General features: G+C 46.1%; 1 protein-coding gene across 3 annotated transcripts; it reads left to right on the plus strand.

Annotated features, from left to right (window-relative positions):
* The first annotated feature begins 698 nt into the window (after positions 1-698).
* Positions 699-17,807, plus strand: dusp14 (dual specificity phosphatase 14). Of its 3 annotated transcripts, none has more exons than XM_055658215.1 (2): positions 699-992; positions 16,102-17,807. In XM_055658215.1, the coding sequence occupies exon 2, from the start codon at positions 16,188-16,190 to the stop codon at positions 16,794-16,796; it is 609 nt and encodes a 202-aa protein (XP_055514190.1). In that variant the 5' UTR covers positions 699-992; positions 16,102-16,187; the 3' UTR covers positions 16,797-17,807. The 3 variants fall into 3 exon arrangements, with proteins under 3 accessions (XP_055514190.1, XP_055514191.1, XP_055514192.1); XM_055658216.1 differs by lacking the exon at positions 699-992 and adding an exon at positions 3,263-3,359; XM_055658217.1 differs by lacking the exon at positions 699-992 and adding an exon at positions 10,675-10,824.
* The last annotated feature ends 1,962 nt before the right edge of the window (positions 17,808-19,769 follow it).

The following is a 19,769-nucleotide window of genomic DNA, read 5'->3' on the forward strand; positions in this document are numbered from 1 at the left end:
GAAGAAACAGAAATCCTTAGACCTGAGATGGAGGCGAATCTGGACAACCGGGAAGGTTGTGACACTACCGTGGTGTAGGGAAGGTTTGACATTACTCACAAAATGCTGAGTAACTCAATGGGACAGGCAGCATCTCTGGAGAGAAAGAATGGGTGACGTTTTGGGTCGAGACCCTTCTTCAGACTGACTTAAACCAACATCTGCAGTTCTTTTCTGCACACTGAAAGTAAGCATGCGGGTACAACAAGCAGTGAAGAAAGCAAATGGCATGTTGGTCTTCACAGCAAGACAATTTGAGTATAGGAGCAAGGAGGTCCCACTGCAGTTGTACAGGTCCCTGGTGAGACTGCACCTGGAGTATTGTGTGCAGTTTTGGTCTCCTAGTTTGAAGAAGGACATTCTTGCTATTGAGGGAGTGCGGCGTAGGTTCACCAGGTTAATTCCCGGGTTGGTGGGAGTGTCATATGATGAAAGAAAGGATGGACTGGGTTTATATTCACTGGAATTTTGAAGGATGAGAGGGATTTTTATAGATTTGAAACATAACATTTTTCAAGGATTGGACAGGCTCGATGTAGGAAAAATGTTCCAGATGTTGGTGGAGTCCAGAACCAGGGGTCACAGTTTAAGAATAAGGGGTCGGCCATTTAGGGCTGAGATGAGGAAGCACTGAGTTGTGAATCTGTGGAATTCTCTGCCACAGACGGCAGTGGAGGCCAATTCACTGCATGTTTTCAAGAGAGATTTAGATTTAGCTTTTGGGGCTAAATGAATCAAGGGATATGGGGAGATAGCAGGAACGGGGCACTGATTGTGGATGATCAGCGATCATCATATTGAATGTCGGTGACGGGGCGGCGCCTTTAAACGGAAGAGCAGAGTCGGGGAGGCGGAGCCGCCGCTTTATTTCCCCGGAATCTGCGTCGGGAAACGCGGCGGCGGCGGCGAGTTCACCCGGGGAGAGAGAGAGAGATGGGGCGCAGCCGGCACTGGTAGAGTGGGGAATGGGGGGGGGGGGGGGGATATGGGGGTACATGGAGGGGGGGGGGGGGGGCGGGGGTACACTGGTATGTGTGGGGGTACATGGGGGGACGTGGGGGGGTGCGCTGGGGCGGGTCGGCAGCGCTGGGGCTGTGGGGTCCGGGTCGGGGGGGTGGGGGGGGGGGTTGGGGGGGGTGGGGGTACATGGGGTATGTGGGCAGCGCTGGGGTGGTGTCGGGGGGGTGGGAGGGACGGGGATGAGACGATGATCAGGTTCGGGGCTGGAATCCGCGCTGTGGTTTCTGTGAGTTGTTGCCGGGGCGACGCCGCCGGTCGAGGTTTAAACGTTACATTGGCGAGAACAGAGCGGTTCTGAAGCCCCGGGGGGGGGGGGGGGGGCAGGGAGGCGATGGGCCGAACGGCCCCGTGGCGCACAATGTCCCCACTCTGGGAGCCGGGCTCTGTATTCTCCTTTCCCCGGGACTGGAGGCCAGAAACACAGTCAGTCCTTGTTCTTGCCTCTCGGTGTCTACGATGCATCACAGCTCCATCCAACACCAGAGAATTGTAGACACAACCCAGACCATCACACACTATCAACCCTCCCTTCCACTGACTCCATCTACACCTCACGCTGCCTCGGCAAGGCCAGCAGCATCATCAAGGACCAGTCTCACCCCGGTCACTCCCTCTTCTCCCCTCTCCCATCGGGCAAGAGGTACAGAAGTGTGAAAACGCACACCTCCAGATTCAGGGACAGTTTCTTCCCGGCTGTTATCAGGCAACTGAACCATCCAACCACAACCAGAGAGCGGTTCTGAACTACTATCTACCTCATTGGTGACCCTCGGACTATCCTTGATCGTACTTTGATGTGGACTTGCCATGTTTGTCACATGTACCCAGGCACAGTGAGACGTTCCTCTGAGAATCGTACAATTGTTAAATTGCTTCTCCAGCTTCTCTTGAAGAAAGTTCTCGACCCAAAACGTCGCCCATTCCTTCTCTCCAGAGATGCTGCCTGTCCCGCTGAGTTACTCCAGCATTTTGTGTCTATCTTCAATTATTCATTGACGAGATGTGTTAACATGGTTGTGTTCATGTACACGTGTGTTAACACGGATGTGTTCATGTACACGTGTGTTCACGTACACGTGTGTTAACACAGATGTGTTCACGTACACGTGTGTTAACATGGATGTGTTCATGTAAGTTGTGTTGAGCGTTAAGAGACACTGTGCCACTAGTATTCCCGTTTGGGAGAAGGATGGGCGACAGGTTTGCTTGGCGCTGCCCTGGGGTTTTTGAGCAGAGGGGGGCAGGATGAGTGAAGTTTACTGTGGGGAAGCAGAGACTGCCTGGTGACAACATGCTCTCACATTCTGGCCATGGAACGGACCTAAGGCCAGGATTTAGATTAGCCCTGAATTTCATGGCAGCTTTCCTCTGTATCTACTGAGAGGCTTGTTTAGAGGCACGGTTAGTTCTGGAGATGTCTTCAATACCAGCCTTACAGCCTTCGTCTCCACTGCACTCACTCCCAACTGAACCCAAGTAGTAATGCCAACATGTTCATTAGAGTGAGAGTTGATCACATCAATGCTTCTAATTTGCCTGTGTGTTACTTGGTTGGTAGCTTTGCTGGATGTTACCAGTTCAATGTGGAGCCACACCTGACATTGCAACTTTCAACTCAGACTAGCTTCAGGAGATCATTGCAGGGGGTGAGAGCACAGACAGATCAGTCCCCACTGGAGCAAGTACCAAGCCCATTGTTGCTCAGAGTACCATCAACTCATGATGGCAGCTGGAATGTGTCCTGGTCACTACACTTCTGCCTTGATCCAGCAGACTGGATGTGCCATCTCCAGCTCTTACTTTGACTGTTATCTAAACACAGACACCAATATGATTTCTGACACCAAGTTCAGAAACATTGTAAAGGCTGCACACCTCATGTATTCCCTTGCAGCATCACAGTGGTTTTGTCAAGAAACTGGGCTTGATTCTTCTTCTTCTTATTATTCGTTATTATTATTACACTTGAGTATTCGCCTCTTTCTCTTTACATATTTGGGCGTGGAACATTGGGTATTGTTGCGGTCTACGTAAAGCAGCATTTGGATGTGTCTACTGGTGTTTGGGCAGATGGATGTGACCCATATTACAACCATGCAGCCAGTACATTTATTTTTCCTTTATATACAAATACTGTTTGTTGATTATGACACTCTAGATTTTGGAATTATGGAAACAATGACTCAAGCAGCTCTTCTGCCGTGGAACGTGTGTGTGTTTTGTCAGCAACATTGTTGGTGTGGGTGGTGGATATCTCAGCCCAGTTACATTGACCACGATGGCACGGCAGCTATGTGCTGGTGAGTAAAGCTGAAGGGACCAGCAGAGGGGGTTCAGTTAAAGGGGTTCAGGGGTCTGTAGAAACATAGAAAAATAGGTGCAGGAGTAGGCCATGCGGCCCTTCAAGCCAGCACCGCCATTCACTGAAAGTAAGCATGCAGGTACAGCAGGCAGTGAAGAAAGTGAATGGCATGTTGGCCTTCATAACAAGAGTAGTTGAGTCTAGGAGCAAAGAGGTCCTTCTGCAGTTGTACAGGGACCTGGTGAGACCACACCTGGAGTATTGTGTGCAGTTTTTGGTCTCCAAATTTGAGGAAGGACATTCTTGCTATTGAGGGAGCGCAGCGTAGGTTCACAAGGTTAATTCCCGGGATGGCGGGACTGTCATACTGTATGTTGATAGAATGGAGCGGCTGGGCTTGCACACTCTGGAATTTAGAAGGGTGAGAGGGGATCTTATTGAAACATATAAGATTATTAAAGGTTTGGAAACATGTTCCCGATGTTGGGGTAGTCCAGAACCAGGGGCCACGATTTAAGAATAAGGGGTAAGCCATTTAGAACGGAGATGAGGAAATACTTTTTCACACAGAGAGTTGTGAGTCTGTGGAATTCTCTGCCTCAGAGAATTCCACAGGTGGAGACCGGTTCTCTGGATGCTTTCAAGAGAGAGTTAGATAGAGCTCTTAAAGATAGCGGAGTCAAGGGATATGGGGAGAAGGCAGGAACGGGGTACTGATTGAACGGGGAAGATCCTGCACCTATTGTATATTGTCAATATGATCGTGGCTGATCATCTAAAATCAGTACCCGTTCCCGCTTCCTCCCCATATCCCTTGATTCCTTTAGCCCTAAGAGCTAAATCTAAAGGGCCTGTCCCACTTGCGCCGTTATTTACACATCAGACAGTGACTGACGTGCGATGGTCACAGCCGTCTGGAGCGCGTGACGTCATTTGAAGATGGACACAAAATGCTGGAGTAACTCAGTGGGACCGGCAGCATCTCTGGAGAGAAGGAATGGGTGATGTTTCGGGTCGAGACTTCTTCAGTCTGAAAGAAGGGTCTCGACCCAATACGTCACCCATTGCTTCTCTCCACAGATGCTGCTGGTCCCGCTGAGTTACTCCAGCATTTTGTGTTAATCTCCAATCGTCTTGGCCCCGCTCTGGGAGTAGGAGTGGGGGCGGATCCGGACCGCAACGGCCGTGAGCCCCAGGCCGAGTCTGACGATCGTTTGCTGCTGTTGGAGGTGAGATGTTGCGTCACGCCAGGGTCTTGGGCGTGTCCCACTTTGGCCGTCAGTTACGTGACAGGCCGGTGGCGCGCGAAGATTTAGTGCAGGACGAAGTCCACACTCCTCCACACCACTCCATGTGCCTGTCCACACGCTACCCACACGCTACCCACACGCTACCCACACGCTAGCATGTCGCGTAAATGGTGCGCGAATGACAGCCAAGTGGGACAGGCCTCTTGAATACCTTCAGTGAATGGCCTATCCCTTATTCCTAAACTGTGACCCCTGGTTCTGGACTCCCCCAACATCGGGAACATTTTTCCTGCATCTTCCCTGTCCAATCCCTTAATAATTTTAAATGTAAAGTGGAGGGGGTGTGACTGGTTGGGCCACGGAGGGGGTCCGGGGACCTGTGTTGGGGATTAAAGCTGGGTAGCCCAGTGGAGGGGGCTTGGCAGACAGGGTTCAGGGTCGATGCTGGTGTGTAGAGTTGGGGGTACCAGCAGAGGGGGTTCAGTGGGAGGTTGGGTTGAAGGGGTTCAGGAACCTGTGGTGATGAGTAAAGCAACAGAGCTCTCCTTTCTGCTGTCATGGTGCCTAGTTTTCATCCTGCGAGTTCCCACAATGAACCAACACACGTTTGTGTTTTATTGTCGGGTAATATCTCTGCAGAATCCAATCTGAAATTGTGTTGAAGGGGCAGATGTTCGATTTGTGAGTAAGTATTTCTCTAAAGAGCTGTGGGATTTTGATACGTCAATAGAGTTTGATATGATCAGCGGCGTTAGACGGACCTTGCCACGGGCTGTTATCTGTGGGCTATAATGTTTGTTGTCTCTGCTCTTGAACCTATTATGTAACTAGTGACCACTGGGGTGACGTGGTGGGAGGGGGTCGACTCTTGCCTTTTACATTTTTTCTGAGCACTGGGTTTAAGGATTTTGAATCATCTGAAGCAGACACCGTGTGTGATCGCAGCGTGGGCTCTGGTTTGAGTAGATTGAGGAGCTATATGTGACATGTTGCTAGGGTTTCACAGCCAGTCCGTGGAGAGACAGACATCTAGTGTGTGTGAATAAATTAGGCAGAATATACGAGATGTTATTCATGGCTAGTGATGTCATGCAACAGCTAACGTCAGCATTCATTTCCACCAACCACCAATGCACAAGATGAATAGTCCTCTCTTTTATTTTTGCAGTGCCTTTTATCGACAAGATTAGATGTGCTGAGAAATGAAAGATATTTAATCTTGGGTCTTGGGTGCTGCACACTAAGAAAAGATTGAAGAATCTGGGACCGGCTGTTCCTGACTCTGTTCCTTGTGATTAACTGCTGATTATTGGCAAAGATAGTCACAAAAAGCTGTAGTAACTCAGCGGGTCAAACCACATCTCTGGAGAAAAGGAATAGGTGACGCTTCGGGTCGAGACCCTTCTTGAGACTGAGAGTTGGGGGAAAGGGAAACGAGAGAGATAGACAATGACGTAGAGAGATATAGAACAAATGAATGAAAGATATGCAGCATAAGTAACGATGATAAATGAAACCCGCAGGTAAAAGGTAAGAGGACAGAAGGGGAACGGGTGGCCAATAGTCAGCAAAGCAGTAGGCAGGTAGTGCAGGAGTCCCCTGCGGTCATCTCCCTCCTAAACAGGTATACCATTTTGGAAACTGTTGAGGGAGATTGCTCATCAGGGGAAGGCAGCAGCAGCCAAGTTCATGGCACCATGGGTGGCTCTGCGGCACATGAGGGGGGGAAAAAGAGTGGAAGGGCAATAGTAATAGGGGATTCAATTGTCAGGGGAATAGATAGGCGTTTCTGCGGCCGCAAAAGAGACTCCAGGATGGTATGTTGCCTCCCTGGTGCAAGGGTCAGGGATGTCACTGAACGGCTGCAGAACATTCTGGAGGGGGAGGGTGAACAGCCAGTTGTCGTGGTGCATATTGGCACCAACGATATAGGTAAAAAAAGGGATGAGGTCCTAAAGGATGAATTTAGGGAGCTAGGAGATAAGCTTAAAAGTAGGACCTCAAAGGTAATAATCTCTGGATTACTACCAGTACCACGGGCCAGTCAGAGCAGAAATAGGAGGATATTGCAGATGAATACGTGGCTTGAAAAATGGTGCAAGGGGGAGGGATTCAAATTTTTAGGGCATTGGAACCAGTTCTGGGGGAGGTGGGACCAGTACAAACAGGACGGTCTGCACCTGGAATGGAATGGAACCAATGTCCTTGGGGGGGTGTTTGCTACTGCTGTCGGGGAGGATTTAAACTAATGTGGCAGGGGGATGGGTACAAGAGCAGAGGGGCAGGGGGGTGTAAAATGAAGGTAGAAGCAATAGGTAGCAAGGTGAAAAGTAAAAGTGGCAGGCAGACAAAACCAGGGCAAAAATCAAAAAGGGCCACTTTTCAACATAATTGTATAAGGGGTAAGAGCGTTGTAAAAACAAGCCTGAAGGCTTTGTGTCTCAATGCAAGGAGTATTCGTAATAAGGTGGATGAGTTGAACGTGCAGATAGCCATTAATGATTATGATATAGTTGGGATCACGGAGACATGGCTCCAGGGTGACCAAGGCTGGGAGCTGAACATCCCGGGATATTCAATATTCAGGAGGGATAGAGAGAAAGGAAAAGGAGGTGGGGTAGTGTTGCTGGTTAGAGAGGAGATTAACGCAATGGAAAGGAAGGACATTAGTTTGGAGGATGTGGAATCGGTATGGGTAGAGCTGCGAAACAATAAGGGGCAGAAAACGCTGGTGGGTGTTGTGTACAGGCCACCTAACAGTAGTAGTGAAGTTGGGGATGGCATCAAACAGGAAATTAGAAATGCTTGCGACAAAGGCAAAGCAGTTATAATGGGTGACTTCAATCTACATATAGATTGGGTGAATCAAACTGGCAGGGGTGCTGAGGAAGAGGATTTCTTGGAATGTATGCGGGATAGTTATCTAAACCAACATGTAGAGGAACCAACGAGAGAGCTGGCTATTTTAGACTGGGTATTGAGTAATGAGGAAGGGTTAGTTAGTAGTCTTGTTGTGCGTGGCCCCTTGGGCAAGAGTGACCATAATATGATTGAGTTCTTCATTAGGATGGAGAGTGACATTGTTAATTCAGAAACAATGGTTTTGAACTTAAAGAAAGGTAACTTTGAGGGTATGAGACGTGAATTGGCCAAGATTAAATGGCAATTAATTCTAAAAGGGTTGACGGTGGATATGCAATGGAAGGCATTTAAAGACTGCATGGATGAACTACAAAAATTGTTCATCCCAGTTTGGCAAAAGAATAAATCAAGGAAGGTAGTGCATCCATGGATAACAAGGGAAATCAGGGATAGTATCAAAGCAAAGGATGATGCGTACAAACTAGCCAGAAAAAGCAGCATACCGGAGGACTGGGAGAAATTCAGAGACCAGCGGAGGAGGACGAAGGGCTTAATTAGAAAAGGAAAAATGGATTATGAAAGAAAACTGGCAGTGAACATAAAAACTGACTGCAAAAGTTTTTATAGATATGTGAAAAGAAAGAGATTAGTTAAAACAAATGTAGGTCCCTTGCAGTCAGAAACAGGTGAGTTGATCATGGGGAACCAGGATATGGCGGACCAATTGAATAACTACTTTGGTTCCGTCTTCACTAAGGAAGACATAAATGATCTGCCGGAAATAGCAGGGGCCCGCGGGTCAAAGGAGGTGGAGGAATTGAGTGAAATCCAGGTTAGCCGGGAAGTGGTGTTGGGTAAATTGAATGGATTAAAGGCCGATAAATCCCCAGGGCCAGATAGGCTGCATCCCAGAGTACTTAAGGAAGTAGCTCCAGAAATAGTGGATACATTAGTAATAATCTTTCAAAACTCTTTAGATTCTGGAGTAGTTCCAGAGGATTGGCGGGTAGCAAACGTAACCCCACTTTTTAAGAAGGGAGGGAGAGAGAAAACGGGGAATTACAGACCAGTTAGCCTAACATCGGTAGTGGGGAAACTGCTAGAGTCAGTTATTAAAGATGGGATAGCAGCACATTTGGAAAGTGGTGAAATCATTGGACAAAGTCAGCATGGATTTACGAAAGGTAAATCATGTCTGACGAATCTTATAGAATTTTTCGAGGATGTAACTAGTAGCGTGGATAGGGGAGAACCAGTGGATGTGGTGTATCTGGACTTCCAGAAGGCTTTCGACAAGGTCCCACATAAGAGATTAGTATACAAACTTAAAGCACATGGCATTGGGGGTTCAGTATTGATGTGGATAGAGAACTGGCTGGCAAACAGGAAGCAAAGAGTAGGAGTAAACGGGTCCTTTTCACAATGGCAGGCAGTGACTAGTGGGGTACCGCAAGGCTCAGTACTGGGACCCCAGCTATTTACAATATATATTAATGATCTGGATGAGGGAATTGAAGGCAATATCTCCAAGTTTGCAGATGACACTAAGCTGGGGGGCAGTGTTAGGTGTGAGGAGGATGCTAGGAGACTGCAAGGTGACTTGGATAGGCTGGGTGAGTGGGCAAATGTTTGGCAGATGCAGTTTAATGTGGATAAATGTGAGGTTATCCATTTTGGTGGCAAAAACGGGAAAGCAGATTATTATCTAAACGGTGGCCGATTGGGAAAGGGGGAGATGCAGCGAGACCTGGGTGTCATGGTACACCAGTCATTGAAGGTAGGCATGCAGGTGCAGCAGGCAGTAAAGAAAGCGAATGGCATGTTGGCTTTCATAGCAAGAGGATTTGAGTATAGGAGCAGGGAGGTTCTACTGCAGTTGTATAGGGTCTTGGTGAGACCACACCTGGAGTATTGCGTGCAGTTTTGGTCTCCAAATCTGAGGAAGGACATTATTGCCATAGGGGGAGTGCAGAGAAGGTTCACCAGACTGATTCCTGGGATGTCAGGACTGTCTTATGAAGAAAGACTGGATAGACTTGGTTTAAACTCTCTAGAATTTAGAAGATTGAGAGGGGATCTTATAGAAACTTACAAAATTCTTAAGGAGTTGGACAGGCTAGATGCAGGAAAATTGCTCCCGATGTTGGGGAAGTCCAGGACCAGGGGTCACAGCTTAAGGATGAAGGGGAAATCCTTTAAAACCGAGATGAGGAGAACTTTTTTCACACAGAGAGTGGTGAATCTCTGGAGCTCTCTGCCACAGAGGGTAGTTAAGGCCAGTTCATTGGCTATATTTAAGAGGGAGTTAGATGTGGCCCTTGTGGCTAAGGGGATCAGGGGGTATGGAGAGAAGGCAGGTACGGGATACTGAGTTGGATGATCAGCCATGATCATATTAAATGGCGGTGCAGGCTCGAAGGGCCGAATGGCCTACTCCTGCACCTAATTTCTATGTTTCTATGTTTCTATGAAACAGGCCATTGTTAGCTGTGTGGTTACAGGCAATGAGACTGAAATGAAAAAATGAAATGAAATGATTCAATTTATTGTCATTGTCAGTGTACAGTACAGAGACAACGAAATGCATTTTTAGCATCTCCCTTGAAAGGGAGACACAGGGCGTCGCGGTGAGCCCGCGCCTGCCGCCGTAATTACATTCCATTACAGGCAAAGGTGGGTGAAGTGTCTTGCCCAAGGACACAACGACAGTATGCACTCCAAGCGGGATTTGAACCGGCTACCTTCCGGTCGCCAGCCGAACTCGTAGCCCATTGTGCTATCTGTCGCCTACAAGATGACTTTGAGGCTAGTACAATGATTAGGGTGGGGAAGGATTGGAGAGAGAGAGGGAAAGCAAGGGTTACTTGAAGTTAAAGTCAATATTCATATCCCTGGGTTGTGAGCTGCCCCAAGTGAAATATGAGGTGCTGTTTGACCTCACTGGACAGTGGAGGAGGTCCAGGACAGAAAGGTCAGTGTGGGAATGGGAGGAGTTTAATTAAGGTGATGAAGCATCACCTATTCCTTTTCTCCAGAGATGCTGTCTGACCCGCTGAGTTACTACAGCATTTTGTGTCTATCTTTGGTTTAAACCAGCATCTGCAGTTCCTTCCTAACATTTTGTCTGCTTATTATTGGCTTTGGGTTGTTCACAATGCCCCAGTTTAACGTGGACCTTGTGTTTGTCCTCTCCCAGGATTGAACTTGGCTGCAGGAAGTGAAGAAGGCCAAGGGTATAAACCCTTGCTGTCTCTGACGTTCTGCTCTACCAGGCCCATTCCAAATGCATTCACATGACCAAGACCTTTCAGATTACAATTCAAGTGAAACCAACTGATCCTGGGAATAGGGGTGAGATTTCCAGGACAACTGAGGATCCCCTGGCTCAGAATTGACATGGCTGTTGGGTGCCAATGGATTTAACACCAGTGGCCAGTCTGGGGTATGGATGAAACTGGAGCACTCGGAGCAACCTCGTAGTCAAAGGAAGAACGTGCAAACGCCACAATCCTGACATACTGTGCTGCTTTGTGTTGGGCAGTTTGTGGGCCTGGTGATGTAGGCATTGAGCACCCTCCTACACTGACTGCAACTGTAAATGGAGGATGTGTAGGAAGGAACTGCAGATGCTAGTTTATACTAAAGACAGACATGAAATGCAGGAATAACTCAGTGGGTCAGGCAGCATTTCTGAAGAAAAAGGAATAGGTGACGTTTTTTAGGGCAAAACCTTTAAAACCCAAGAAGGATTAAGTCTGAAGAAGGTTCTGACCCATATGTCACCTATTATTTTTCTCCAGAGATGCTGCGTTACCCACTGAGTTACTCCAGCGCTCTGTTGCCTGATTGAAGATCGACCTTCCTGCCCTCTGTTCCCTGGTGGCAGGATGCAAACAGCCTCATTCTTGGCTTATCCTCTTGGCTCAGTAACAACACCGATTTTTGTTTCTGTTCCTCTGGATTCATTTGCAGGGACAAGCAGAGCCCACATTGTGATGCTTGTCCTGAAAACCACATCTCTGCCGGTGCAGTTTCCCTCAGAATTGTTATCCTAGGTTGTATATCGACCATAGTTAGTTGCATTCTAAACGCAACATAAAAATAGTCCCAACTTACAGATGTTTTGTAGTGATGCCTCAGCTGGGCACCTTGTTGGCCTTGAGTAGTATTAGTGTCTGGGTCGTGAGTTTGTAGCAACCTCCCTGTGTGTAGAATGAATTTTGCAGAGTTTGTTAGTGTGGGGACAGCTGATTGCTCCCCAAACACCGCCAGCCTGACTTCACTGAGTGAAAGCAGTGGAACGGAAGATTTAATCCGGAGTGAGAAATATCACGGCAAGAAATGTGGGAAGGGTAGTTATGGGATTTGTGACAATCAGCTGGCTTTCAAGGGAATCTTGTCAAAGTGCCACAATATAGCTGCATCATGACTTCCATTAACTCAATGCCCCGAGCGATGAAAGCAAGCTTCGTTACCGCTACATCTATTGTGTTGCCATTTTCAGGGAGCTGTGGGTCCTTCTACACGGTGCAGGCTCAAAGGGCCAAATGGCCTTCTCCTGCACCTATTTTCTATGCTTAATACTGGTGAAGATCATGCCATTAATTGTATATTTTCTCCCAAAATAACCTCCCAAAGTACCACACCTAACATTTGCTCAGATTAAAGTCCGCCTGCCATTCCTCAGGCCATTACTGTAGCTGATCTAGATGCCACAGTATACTTCGATAGACTTCCTCACAGTCTGGGACCCCAGCAATCTCAGTGTCATCTGCAAACTTACTGATCATTTTAATATATATATATCCCGAATATTGTCCTTCCCCACAACCCTCTGCTTCTGTCAGTAAACCAGTAAATCCATACCACCAAGTCACTGTTAATCCCATGTAACTGGATCAGCCTACCATGGGGAGTTTATCAAGTACTTTGCTGAAATCCATGTAGGTAACATCAATCACCTTTGTCACCAACCCAAAAAAAATCTAATCAAGATAATCAAGCAGATCAGACCTCTCTAATATTAGCTGTGCCTCCTCCACCATCCTAGAGGGTTGCCTGATCTGTGACCTCCTGCTCCGGGAGATTCTAACTGTGGTTTTGATCAGTCAGAGTATTGAACATAGAAGTTGGGAGGTCATGTTACAGATATATATCACAAGGACACATTTAGAGGATTGCGTTCAGTTTTGGTCACCATGTTATAGGAATGAGTTGTCAAGATGGAGAGAGTGAAGAGAGGACTAGATTGGGTAAATGCAGAGTCTCTTGCCTAAAGTAGGTGAATTAAGAACCAGAGGACACAGTTTAGCGTAGTGTCACGTGTACCAAGGTTTTGTTGTTTGCTAACCACGTTTAAGGTGAGGGGATGGTGGTTGAATGGAACGAGCTGCCAGAGGAGGTAGTTGAGGCAGATGCAATGTTTAAGAAAGATTTGGACAGGTACATGGATAGCACAGGTTTAGAGGGATATGGGCCAAATGGAGGCAGCTGTGACCAGTGCAGATGGGATATGTTGGTTGGTGTGGGCAAGTTGGGCCGAAGGGCCTGCTTCCATGTTGTATGACTCTGCCTCGATGACACAGTATCCAGGTAATCACAGGTGCCACAGTTTGAAGCTCAGATTCCAGGTCATCAATTTTGAGCCTGAGTTCCCCGAACAGCCATCACTAGGGTGGCTCAGCACTGGAGTTGCTGCCTCACAGCACCAGAGACTACGGGTGCTGTCAGTGCGGTGTTTACATGTTCTCCCCGTGACCCCGTGGGTTTTCTCCGGTTTAGGAAAGAAGAACAATTCCATCAAAGAAAAGTTGGAATGAGAACCAGCTTATAAATATTTAAAAAGCTGAATGCATTATTAATTTGTAATAACAAACATTGATGAGCAGAGTTAATACGCTGCTATTCTCAGCTTTAATGCTTTTGTCAGTTTTCACAGCAATGTGAAATTTACAGTGGTCATCTCTGTTTTAACTTTAAATACAGGTTGATTATGTAGTTCTACTTGTACGGAACAATATCATTAGGACCGCATTTATCACAGGAACACATGCACACCACTCTGTATACATAGATTACTAAAAGGTTCTAGATAATGTTAACACTTGCAGGGAGGTTCGCTAGTCCTATCTGGAAGGGTTTAAACTAGAGACTCAGGTGGGAACCAGAGCAACAGGTCAGATATTGAAGGAGTGATGGGAAGATAGAGGTTAGGACCACTAAGTCTCAACGGAAGAATGGGCAGGGAGAGGTGCAGGAACATGGCGACACTGAAGGGCTGAAGTGTGTTTGTTCAAATGCAAGTATTGTGGAGAAGGCAGATGGGCTTAGATCCTGGATCGGTGCTGGGAATATGGTGTTGTGGCCATTGTGGAAACGTGGGTGTGGGAGGAAAATATGTGGGATAAGTTTTTTTACAGACAGAGGATGGTGGAGGTCTGGAACGAGATGGTTGCGGCAGAGATTAAGGCATTTAAGGGACTTTAGGATAGGTGCATGGATATGGATTATGTTGGTCTCGGCATCATGGTCAGCACACAGGCCAAAGGGCCTGGTCAAGAATGGTGACATTACTAGAGTTATGTTAACATCCCATTACACGGGTAAATTCCTCCAATGGCTGTTAGTTCAGGAGAAGTTAAATGTTACAGAGAGACTTCTGAATGGGTAATCAAGCAGAAACTGATGAAATGTATTTTAATAAGAACAAATAAAAAACGGGTACTTTGAACCAAATCCACTGTTGAATTGAATCAAAATTGGACATCAGCATATGTGGCCCTTGCTCATGGCTATGTCCCACCACTGATGCTGCCTTGACCCTCTGTTCTTCCAGCACCTTGTATTTTGCTCCAGAATCCTGTCTCTAAATTAGTGACCGGTGTCCTCTGCTGGCCTTTGACGGCAGTTCCTTTCATGTTTCCACATTTCGTTCATTTACCTTTTTGCAACAACTGCTGCCATGTTCAATACCAGTGTCAGTGTCTGCATAGTCCTCCACAAAATTCCAAAGATTCACAGTCTGAAGATATTTCTCCCCTCAAAAAGCTTGCTCCCTTTTCTGACTCCCTTTTCCAACCAATTGAGTGCTTAAAGAATCTTCTAAGTTTTGGTGAGACCATTCTTATTCCTTAAACCTTGGATAATACAGGTCTGGTCAACAAAAACGCTGTTGTTCGGGGAACTAATCCGGTGAATGTATTACACTCTTCCCATAGCAAGCACATTCTTGGAGACCTTATCTCTACAATATTCATGCGGCAGTGTTACTAAAGCACCATGTAATTGAAGTGGAACTCCTCATATAATCTCACATAAAGGCACCAGTCACCTTTTTACTGATTCCGTATTGCATCAGCTGTGGAAGTTTGCAACCTTCACATTGTCCGCCCTGATTCGACGAATGCAATCAACCTGGCGTGCGTGCGTGCGGGGCACCAGTTTGTTGGTTCGGAGTGTTTTATGCACCATCAACATTGCTCAGATTTGAAGATTTTGCATGTCGATGAATACACTCTTGAACATCTACAAGTGTGTGGTGGGGGCATATTGACTGATTGCATCATGTTTGGCAACGGATGCCCGGGAGTGAAAGAGATTAGAAAGAGTTGGGGACACTGCCCGGTCCATCACAGGTACTGACCTCCCCACCATCGAAGGTCCATCACAGGTACTGACCTCCCCACCATTGAAGGGATCTACAGGAGGCGCTGCCTCAAAAAGGCAGCCAGCATCACCAGAGACCCACACCCCCCTGGCCATGCTCTCATCTCGCTGCAACCTTCAGGAAGAAGATACAGGAGCCTGAAAACAGTAACATCCAGGTTCAAGAACAGCTTCTTTCCAACAACCATCAGACTATTGAACACCACAAACTCCAATTAAACTAAGAGTTATGAGCTATTTTGCAATTGGGACTATATTGGTATATTTATTTATTTTGTTTATCGAAGGTTTTTGTCCAGATTGTGCAGCTACAAGTAAGAATGTCATTGTTCCGCTTTGGTCCAAGTGACAATAAAACACTCTTTACCTTTGACTTAACTCTTAGTAAAAGGTCTCACTTACTCCACAGATGTTCCTGATCCACGTTCTCGGCTGATTTCAGGGTTAGGGTCCTGTCATGTTCTCTCGCTGTTTACATTTCGAGCTACCTTTTCATTCCTGTCCCTATCGTCGTACTTTGGGACTTGACAAATCTCCATTCCTGTTTCTGCATCAACACCAAGTTTCCCAGGAGTTTGGTCGTCTGATGTGGACCACTTGTTTCTTGAATATCTTGGCTTTGTTTCTGTGAAGTTCTGTGGATGGTTTCCTTGTTTAAAGTAGCGATGTGAATAGAAGGTGTTTCTAAGGGCCTTGACCAAGCATTGCCACAATTTTCTTAGTTGAAAGTCTATTCGATGAAATTCCAGACAGATCCAAAATTCAATGGTACACTTCACGAGTGAAATTACATTTTTGCATGCAGTTCAGTAAAAGTATTACAGTAAGTATATACACAATATTTATATGGATCAAGTGGGTACTTGGTTGGGCGGGTTGGGTATGTTTTCAGTGCTGTCAGAGTGAACAGTTGCTTATCTGGCTGTAATCATGATATAATCATATTCTCTCGCTGTTTTTCAGGTCCAGTAATATTGGCTGGCAGAAAGCCTGATTGCAGCTTTAGTTCCTGGCCCGCTGATGTACAGCAGCGCTGAGGCAACACTTCAATGAGTTCCCGCAGTCAAAGCTTTTTTCACCGCACCCCGCCCGGTCCCTCCTCTAAGCCCCGGCTAGTGACTGGAGGGGTGCTGGGTGGGATTGCACAGATCACCCCCTTCCTCTACCTGAGCAGTGGGAATGCAGCTGCCAACCGCAACCTGGTCCTGTCCAAGGGCATCACCTGCATTATTAACGCCACCATGGAGATCCCCAATGCCAACTGGCCTGAGGTGGAGTATGTCAAGGTGCCAGTGGCAGACCTGCCCCATGCCCCACTCTCCCTTTACTTCGACAGCATTGCCGACAAGATCCACAGCATTAGCAAGAAGCATGGATCTGCTTTGGTGCACTGCGTGGCTGGAGTCAGTAGATCCGCCTCTCTTTGTATTGTGTACCTGATGAAGTTCCACAAGATCTCCCTGCTAGAGGCTCATAACTGGGTCAAATCTCGCCGGCCCATCATCCGGCCCAACGTGGGCTTCTGGAAGCAGCTCATTGAGTACGAGCGGAAACTCTTTGGCAAGAACAGCGTGAAAATGGTGCAGTCCCCCATCGGGGTGATCGCAGATGTTTACGAAAAAGAAACCAGGAACCTCACCCCCTTCTGGGGCATTTAACATAAGTTGAGGAACTAATCTTTGACCACACTATAATAATAAAAAATTAATGTCTCCCATAGGATATGTAAATCTGATGGCAAATACTAACGTAGTTTCAGCTGAATCTCTCGTAAATGGATTAAGCTTCAATGTTCTGTTTCCCCAAATGGCCCTGGAATATCGTAAATCTGTTAAGCCCAGGCCAGCCTTAAAGCTTGGTCATGGAAATCATTTTTAAACATTTCTAAAATTAATCCTAATTATTTTATCTTTAATGTTTTTAATTGTGTCCCTTTTAATGGACATGCAAGAAGATATTAATCTTTGTGATACTGGCTGGAAGTGGCACTTACACTGTAGGCTGTAGAGGGGAGAGTTTGGCTGGCCCAGTGATGCTTGATAGTTGCTGCTATGGACTTGGGCAGATTGTAGCTCAGTCCATTTTGAACAAGACCTAAACTGTAAATGTAATGATTCGATTTGCACTGCTTCACTGTTGTTCTGTGCTGTGTGCTGCCTACCTTCTAATGAGGGCTGTGGTCAAACGCAAGCAGAGACGAGCTTGTCTATTGGATAGCCCTGTGCAGTCGGTGAAACGTTGAACAGTGCTGCTGCTATTTGTTTTTAAAAGCACAAATTTAAAGAGAAAAATGTGCTGGAGTGACTCAATGAAGATTTTTTTGTGCCAATGAAGACTTGCTTGCATTTGGCTTCCCAGTGAGTGTGTGGTATTTCTCAGTGTTGTGCGTTTATCTTCTGGGGTTTACAGGTTCAGGGTTGGTATCTGCTCCGTGATGGGATTCATGGCTCATCATCCGTGCACTTTCTGACATCCTGGGCCGGCAAGTCACCAGACTGACAGGAGCCGACTATCTAATGGGTTGGCAAATGTTGGCCAAACACAACAAGAATGTTGTAACAGTTGGTTATCTCTGGCACTGCTTGTAAATGGTTTTCTTCAACGGGAATTGCAATGTATGAAGAGCTTTATCAACAACAAAAAGAAATAAAAGGTGTTTTTATATAAAATTGCAAATATTTGTCTAATTTGATGAGTATTGGTGCTTTGAGTCCTTGCGCTACTGAGCCACACCTTCATCCTACAGAATGAACCTGCACATTCTGGCCATGCCCATACTTGCACCCCCTTCCTTTGACTTCCTTCCCTCAGCTCACCCTTACTGCCAGTTTTTCCACCCCTGTAACTCAATGGGTCAAGCAGCGAGTCTGCAGGACATGGATAGGTGATGTTTCAGGTTGGGATTCTTCTGTGAAATGACAAAATTGGGGTAAATTGCGCCCATTCCCACACTGACCTTTCTGTCCTGGGCCTCCTCCATTGTCAGAGTGAGGCCAATCGCAAATTGGAGGAACAGCACCTCATATTTCTTAGGCAGCTATTATGTAACCCTTGTTTTCCCTCTCTCTCTGTCCCTAACCCACACAAGTCGTCTTGTTGAGTCTCATTGTCTGTAACTCCTTTTCACCTAGCCCACAGCTAACAGTGGCCTGTCTCCTTTATCATCTTTACTTTTTTGCATATCTTTCATTTATTTGTTCTATATCTACATCACCATCTATATCTATCGTTTCCCTTTCCCCATCTCTCAGTAAAGATGGGTCTCGACAGAGTTGTGAGTCTGTGGAATTATCTGCCTCAGAGGGCAATGGAGGCAGGTTCTCTGGATACTTTCAAGAGAGAGCTAGATATGGCTCTTAAAGATAGCAGAGGATATAGGGAGAAGGCAGGAACGGGGTACTGATTGGGGACGATCAGATATGATCACATCAAAGGGCCGACTGGCCTACTTCCTGTACCTTTTGTCTAAGTCAGGGAATGTTTGAAGAAATGCCAGTGGGATATTTGGAAGATTCCATTGGAATATGTGATATGAGGCTTTTATATACTTTCATTTCTGTTCATGAAGTCTTCTGCGGACAGTGGTCATTGACAAATCCACACCTGAAGAGTGCTTCTGATCTATCGGACAGGTGTTTGGGGATTTTTCTTTATGATAGAGAGAATTCTTCTGTCATCAGCTATGACCTTCATTGGCCCACCAGTCCCTTTGCTCACCAGTGCTCTCTTCTTAATGATGTTCCAAGCAGTTGATTTTGGTAAGTCTATGGTTTGGCTGATGTCTCAGTTTTATTTTTGTTCATCAGTCTCATAATGGCTTCTTTGACTGTCATTGCTACGACTTTAATCCTTATGTTGAGAAACAGCAATCAAAGTTTTCAAATGTGATGGAAAGACTGGAGGAAAGACTAGATGCTGAGAGCTCTCTTTTCCCTGCATTAAGGAGGCAATTAAACACACCTGAGCAATTACAAACGCCTGTGAAGCCATGTGTCCCAAACATTATGGTACCCTCAAATGTAGGGACTATGTAATTTCAGCTGTAATTTCTACATGGTGAAACCAAAATGTATAAAAATGTCCTTTATTAAAATATGACAATGTGCATTTTAACCACATGTGATTATTTCTATTACAAATCTCAAATTGTGGAATAGAGCCAAATAAATGATGGGTCTTTGTCCCAAATATTATGGAGGGTACTGTAAAACCTTGCCGTGAACAGGAGCATGTATTGGGTTTATAATATATTTCAACTGATTTAGTACAAGCACAATACCATGAGTCTGTTGTTTTTTTTAAATAACATACTGATGTGTGCAAATGGATTTTAGAAGTATAATTTCCAGTAGTACGAATATGCTAATACAGTCAGATTTTGCAGAACTAGCAACTGTTTAATGCAAAAGCAGAATTTACAGATAGTCATTTAATTTGCATTACTCAGCAGGCCAATTAAACATTTTAAACAGAGACAGAAGACCAAACATCAAATAGCAGCTCCATTGAACACTTCAAATGGTTCAATATAACTTCTCTTTCACAACTGCTCTGGATGTTATGTAAATTCAGATGTTATTCTAGCTTAGAAGTGTCTCAAAATTATTCTATCAACAGTTCTCTTGTCTTTT

This window comes from Leucoraja erinacea, chromosome 28 (assembly GCF_028641065.1).
Source record: "Leucoraja erinacea ecotype New England chromosome 28, Leri_hhj_1, whole genome shotgun sequence".
In the NCBI taxonomy this organism is placed as follows: Eukaryota; Metazoa; Chordata; class Chondrichthyes; order Rajiformes; family Rajidae; genus Leucoraja; species Leucoraja erinaceus.